Source organism: Penicillium canescens, assembly GCF_028828765.1.
Source record: "Penicillium canescens strain IBT 15451 chromosome Unknown utg000010l_segment0_segment0, whole genome shotgun sequence".
Classification (NCBI taxonomy): domain Eukaryota; kingdom Fungi; phylum Ascomycota; class Eurotiomycetes; order Eurotiales; family Aspergillaceae; genus Penicillium; species Penicillium canescens.
This window is the reverse complement of record NW_026703972.1, coordinates 3,616,724-3,623,472: the sequence shown is the minus strand read 5'-3', so window position 1 is coordinate 3,623,472 and position 6,749 is coordinate 3,616,724. Positions and strand designations below refer to the sequence as shown.

The following is a 6,749-nucleotide window of genomic DNA, read 5'->3' as shown; positions in this document are numbered from 1 at the left end:
AAAAGCACGCTCAAAAAGCCCACCGAGCCCGCTTAACTCCGCGATAAATCAGGTTTTAAAGGCCTGCCAAATTACGATGCAATCGGCAGCTTTGCTCGAGAAAGAAGTAAGCGAATTACGCGCTGCAAACGAGACGAAGAAGCGAAAAAGGACTCGGTCTAAAAGGCAAATAGCTTCCGAAGAAGGCCTCACAGTTTTAGAGGCCTCTACCTTAGTAGCACGGCCAGAGCAAGCGGTTTTAGCACTAATACCCCGTGAGGCAGAATCGGCTCCCGCACCTTCACAGCCACGTAAGAGAGCCTTACCGAAGTGCAGTATATGTGGAATTCAGGGTCATAAATTGACTACATGTCCTAATAGAACTCGTTTTTAGCTTATTAAATTTAATGGCGTTTTGGTTGAGATAAATGCATTTAAAATTGATAGGTTAGGTAGGGTGCGCAGCTCACTAGTGGTGCGCAGCTCACTAGTGAATTACGTTAATTAGGAGTGTCCGGAACAAAAGTGGGAGTGTCCCTATCAATTCCCGGCCAATTTACTATCATGCAAGACTTAAATTCACCACCCGATGGTATTCGCTAGAAAGAGTCAATTCCAGTAAGCTGGGTCGGAAGGCGTGACCCTTCTCCTTTCTCCTCTGGAGAGAAATACCCGATCTGGCCAGAGATCTTCGGTTGGAGATGCGGGAGAGACTCTAGTAGAATTCCTGGATGCTTTAGCTGGGGCCTTCTTTACTTCTGGCTTCACTGCTGGCTTCACTGCTGGCTTCACTGCTGGCTTCACTGCTGGCTTCACTGCTGGCTTCACTGCTGGCTTCACTGCTGGCTTCACTGCTGGCTTCACTGCTGGCTTCACTGCTGGCTTCACTGCTGGCTTCACTGCTGGCTTCACTGCTGGCTTCACTGCTGGCTTCACTGCTGGCTTCACTGCTGGCTTCACTGCTGGCTTCACTGCTGGCTTCACTGCTGGCTTCACTGCTGGCTTCACTGCTGGCTTCACTGCTGGCTTCGCTGGTGGCTTCACTGCTGGCTTCACTGCTGGCTTCACTGCTGGCTTCACTGCTGGCTTCACTGCTGGCTTCACTGCTGGCTTCACTGCTGGCTTCACTGCTGGCTTCACTGCTGGCTTCACTGCTGGCTTCACTGCTGGCTTCACTGCTGGCTTCACTGCTGGCTTCACTGCTGGCTTCGCTGCTGGCTTCACTGCTGGCTTCGCTGCTGGCTTCGCTGGTGGCTTCACTGCTGGCCTCACTGCTGGCTTCGCTGGTGTAAGATGCTGCTCCTCGAATCTTTCCGGGTGATGTTTGCGGAGCAATTCTCGCAGTAATCCCAACGGTCGCTTATTCCAATATAGCTCCGCAAACCACAGGATGGGCGCAGTGCCTATGAACGGGTCTGCACCGTTCTCGACGAGTAGACGAACAACTTTGCCGTGGCCATGGATAACAGCTTTGTGCAGAGCGGTTTGGCCGACGCTGTCGAGCTTGTTCGGATCTATTCTATGCTGCAGGAGCAGAAGAACGACATCTGCATGGCCATTCGAGGCTGCTGCACGCAAGGACTCTTCTCCCTCTGGAGATGCTCCGCGTTGTCGGAGAATTTCTGTCACGGCGACTATATCGCCTTGGCGAGAAGCTTCAACTAGCGTTTTCTGTCTCTGTGCAACTTTTGGGTTTTGCTGGAGTGCGTTGTTGGTGGGTGAAGATCGAGTCTCACTCTTTTGCTTGCTTTTATTTCTTCTTAGTTTGGAGAAGACTTTTCTCAGCCGAGTGGATATGGGCATACTCGAAGTGCAGTAAGTGTATGGCGGATGGAGCGGAGAATTGAGGAGCTTCCAGATTAATATACGCTCTTTCCTACTTCCCTTCTCGATCCGATGGTGTGGTTGTGCCGCTCGTATTTGGCTGGACTTCTGATCTCTACTAACTCAGAATAGACAAGTGTCTTGCGCCTCCTCGTATTGCATTCCATTCATGAAGATAAGAAACAAAGACTTTTTAGCGTTGTTACTTGTCTTTTGATCAATAAAGATGGCATAGGTTGCGTTCATCTGTCTGTTCAGTCAAAACTCTGCTGATCGGGTGGATATTCCCCCCACCTTTCCAATCATGCTTCTGATGCGAGATGCCATCGACACGTTTCTAAGTGCAATAAGCTTTCTAATAGAGTCGATTTATGGTATTGCCGTCGGCTTCCCAGCATACTTTATTATCAATCCCATTCTCCATTTTCTGGCTCTCCCATATACTCTTAAATACTTCTCCTCTAACTGGTCTTTACTCTCTTGCGAAACGCAGCCTGCCGAGCTATATCTTCGTCATTTCGAAAGACTCCATCCCGAGCTGATAGAACACGTGCGTGCCGCGTATGCTGCAAGAACAAACAAGCGCCCACCGAGGAAGCTCAAGTTTTGGCCCCGCGAAACGAGTCACATCATTCTACCTCTGGTAGTCGCCATTCGCGAGTGGAAGTTCTCTTGCGCCGCCGGTCTCTTTGCGTTATTAGAGGACTGTGGATGGGACCGAACGCTCTTGTGGACATTCCTCCGAGATCAAGTGGAAAATGCAGGCTTGGTGTCAGCCGAGGAGAAAGTGGCCTTCGCGCGCGTCATGGAGGTGGCATGTTCAAATCGATTTAAGGGAATTCGACCTGCATGGGTACGCTCACTACAGTTTTTACGCAAGTGGACGGGCGAGACGGAACGGAGCTCAAAGATGCAACAGGCTCAGATTGAAAAGTTGAAGGAAAAGTTTGATTCTCTGGGAGTTCCTGTTATTGCAGTGTCTGGGAACTGTATCGACTGGGTATTACAACGGAATGCTGTCCTCGTCTTGGACCAGAATATTCGGGATGCATCGTATAGGATGAAAAACTTTCAACCCATTTGGATAAATGTGAAGAATAGTCAGGATCCGGAGAAGATTTCAAAAAGCTACTGGCAGCAGGTTTCGTTTGGCTGAGGGAAATAATCGAAATTCCAATTGACTCGATTGCCTCGGCGGGGCGGTTGCGAAAGCGCAACCGTATCATTAGTTACCTGGATGCGTCGAGAAAGTAGCTTATCTTCGTCAAAGTTCTCTGCATCGGGACCGTAAAAGATTTCCACAAGGCGTGCTCGTGCAGAAAATACATACTTCAGGGTGGTAAGCTCCCAGTCTTCATCGGTAGAACTATCAGCATCACGTCCTTCAACGTCAGATTTTGCCGAGAAGTTGCTTGATTTGTATTTTGACTTCAGACACAGGCGGATTCTGAAAATGGTCCTTTCTGGCTGCACGGGTATAGTACGGAACTATAGTTGAGCCATAACGGGTCACCTGTCACTGCGGTCGTACACAGAGGGCTTCAAGCATCAGAGGCGTCACAGTGCGTTTGCGACCTACTTGAGGTTAAGGGGCGTACATGCTTCCAACTTGTCACAGGTTTCTACGGATATTGATGATGGTCAGCTTGTTACATTCAGCCTGTTCCGCTATTTCAGATATGGTAAAGGACTGGCTCACTATCATATCACGAATGGGAACGAGCTTTGTAGGAGACAGTCTTGGAGCCATACCGCGTTGATGTGATAGGGGGCCAGGCTGGTGCAATGTGTCGCCTCAGCCAGGAAGCATTGTGGAGCACAATGGCCAAATGGATCATCTTCTTCGCGAAGGTGAGCCACCATGCACCGGAACACCTACATTCAGTGCCTTGGCAGCCATCAAGTCAACTATTCCTGATCTTACCAAGGGTGTGCCTGGAAAGGCTGTTTCAACTACCACGTCTAACTTCGGTTTCCTCTTGTCGTGCTCCTCGCCGTAATTAGGACTATAGATGATACGTATCGAGCGCTCAGGGTTACCTCAGTTCCCTCAGACCACAGCCAATGATGAGACAGAATTCTGCCGATTCTGCCACGCTAACCCGATTGGGTTGCTTCATCAGCCCGTGGTCTGAGCCGGGAACCCCTTCCGTACATACAAGTTTCCGGTTCTCGCCAGCAACCCCACCATTTGGTCAAGGTGTGTTTTCTCAAGCTCTCTGAGAGTATTTCTGACATTGTTAGAAAGAATGGCATCACCGGATTTGCCCAATATGATCTCTAGATCGCGAAAGCGTGCTCGACAATCCTCCCTCGAGTGGCCTTCTTCCAGTTCACCATTACAAGAACCACCTGCGTCTACTCAGCGATCTCGTTATATCTCAGGATTGCAGCCACGCGAACGTGTCGATATGGTACTGGCTGAGCTTAATGATAAGCACCGGTGGACAATCAAGGATCTTCTTTACCACATGGTGCATGCACAACCAGTCAAAAAAAATGGATATTCGACATCGTATCGAGCACAGAAATTGTCTGACGCTATATATGGGCAACCTGAAATTATTGAGCGGCTAGGTAGTGTCTCAAAAGACATATATGCCACTGGTGCATCCGATCTCGTGTCTCGGATACAGACCGAGATTCGAGGGCTGATTAACGGAGATATACTCGGCGAGTTCCAGTCCAATGTGGACCCTAAAGATATGGACATCTCTAGCTTGGCTACGCAGATGCAGAGGAAAGCTCCAGAGCTCTGTGGACTGCTCGTTAGCATCATGACACCTCCAGGAAACCATCGCGATACACCCAAGATCCACCAGGGCAGCATTGTGATGGTCTGTTCAATTCTGGCTTGCGCTTTTGCACCACGGAAAAGCAACAACTTCCCGATGTTGATCGGCTTGTATTTACATGCAATGGGTGTCAAGCGACGTGTGATTAGCTTTCTGGCTGGCCTGGGGATAAACTCAGCATACCAGACTATCATGGACAGACGGAAGGAACTTGCAGAACTAGGACAGGTACTATAACCGCATTTACCGGAGAATAACATGTTCTGGCTGACTTCTTACCCCAAGATGTGTACAGAAACAATTGAAACAGAATGCCCAGGCTTCTCGCAGGAATCTCATTGTGGCATGGGATAACTTTGACTACAGCCAGACTGTTCGACATCAAACTATTCGTGATCCATCAGAGCATATCTCCGCCACCACTGGCAAGCTTTGTATCGGTCAGTCCATCCCTGCAGGAGGGCTTCTCCGATCTATGTTCCATCCAGAGGTTACACTGAGTCCTCATGATATCTACATGGCACCAGGCAATCAGGATGATGAGATCTTCCATCAATGTCAGCGCCATTGGATTGCAGAGGCCATTCGCTATACTCATCGGGAGGCAGTAGAGAAACTATTTACTGCGGAAGCGTGCGTCAAACCAGGCCAGATGAAACCGCGAGCCCATCTTATTGACTGGCCTGAATTCCCAGCAGTTAAACGACTGCAAGCGCAGAAGACAATTCACTACAGCCTTGGGCCAATGTTATACAACGAAGGCACGACAGAGGGGACATACAAGGTCATTCAGAATGTCTTTCTGGAGCAACTGGGGGATGATGATGATACAGACCTTGATGGGCTTTTACAACTGGTTTATGGAGATCAGAAAACAGTGTCACTCCTTCGTGCCGTCAAAAAAGAACGTGCGGAGGCTTCTCGTCTTTTCGATCGTTTCAGCTGGATATTGCCAATCCCCGGACTGTTCCACTGGCGTATGAACTACTTGGATATGATCTTTGAGCTCTATGCTGGGACAGACCACCCTACCGTTGAATCGACGATCCATCATAATAAGGTCTGTCTCGGTTGCGTACAGGGACACAAAAGTCCATTCCACCATAAAGAAGAGGTGGCTACTCGCTCATTTGACGCTCGCGTCACGGCCATGTTCTATCAGTTTGTCCCATTAACAGTCAATTTCGCGGATGCTAAAGATGTGGATGATTGGATTCAAAGCCTCGGAAGGGGTCAATTCCTGGACGTTGTGGATCAGATACGCCAGTCTCTGTTCCATTTTAAAGAGCAGCAGTCTAAGGTTCGTGAACGAGAAGGAGAACCAGTCGACTATGAGTTCTCAGCACATGCGAAATTCCTTCAGCAGATGGAGACTTACAAGTCCTTGAAGCTTGCCATCAAACTTGGTGACATTGGAATTATCCAGCGGATCTTTGCACAATGTTGTCTCCTCTTCCCTGGCACAAAGAAAACCCGATATTCTTTCCTCTCCTTGTATATGACATGGCTCACTCAAACCAAAGCAGCTGATCCCGAGCTGCAGACTGCCATTCTTGCCAACGGACTTGTGAATCTACGGGGTGCGGAGGACGGTTGGTTCGAAATTGATCGACTGAATGAGTTCTTCAATCTTCATATGAAGACACTCATGTCGACTCGACGGACCTCAAATCTGGACATCACTACCATGTTCCGTCGAACTGCTCTCACAGCCAGCTACTGTACTGATCTAAAGGAGCTTCTGGAGGCTACCTTTGGAGAATATAGCAATGGGCGACACCAAAATAAGGATGCTAGCCAGGATGTTCGTCATCTAGCTTATCAGATCTCGAAGTGCATCCAAAAGCAACCAAATGGTCGGACAAGAGGCTTTCAACCATGTGATATACTCACAGAAACAATTGGCGAAAAGCTCTTCAAAGCCGTACAGAACTTCAATAGCCTCGTCGTCAACGGACAGTGGGCACAAGAAGTTGATTTTAGCAAGATGACATCGACTCCTATTGCTGTTCTAGATGAGATTGAAGAGAATGACACATGACACTGAATAGCAGGTTGCTGCCGGGACAGCTTTAGCTATACTTCTCTTCATTCCATTGATAATACTCCCACGCTATATTATAAGGTGACTGACACACATTGATGGAATGC

At 48.8% G+C, this 6,749-nt stretch overlaps 2 protein-coding genes across 2 annotated transcripts; one reads left to right on the top strand and one right to left on the bottom strand.

Annotated features, from left to right (window-relative positions):
- Positions 1-715: 715 nt before the first annotated feature.
- Positions 716-1,782, bottom strand: N7446_012577 (ankyrin repeat domain-containing protein; the record flags this gene model as incomplete). The annotated part of the gene is made up of 2 exons (XM_058521319.1): positions 716-1,262; positions 1,364-1,782. The coding sequence occupies 2 exons, from the start codon at positions 1,780-1,782 to the stop codon at positions 716-718; spliced, it is 966 nt and encodes a 321-aa protein (XP_058366685.1).
- Positions 1,783-2,107: 325 nt separating this feature from the next.
- On the top strand, positions 2,108-2,959 carry N7446_012576 (uncharacterized protein; the record flags this gene model as incomplete). The annotated part of the gene is made up of 1 exon (XM_058521318.1): positions 2,108-2,959. The coding sequence occupies one exon, from the start codon at positions 2,108-2,110 to the stop codon at positions 2,957-2,959; it is 852 nt and encodes a 283-aa protein (XP_058366684.1).
- Between the last annotated feature and the right edge of the window lie 3,790 nt (positions 2,960-6,749).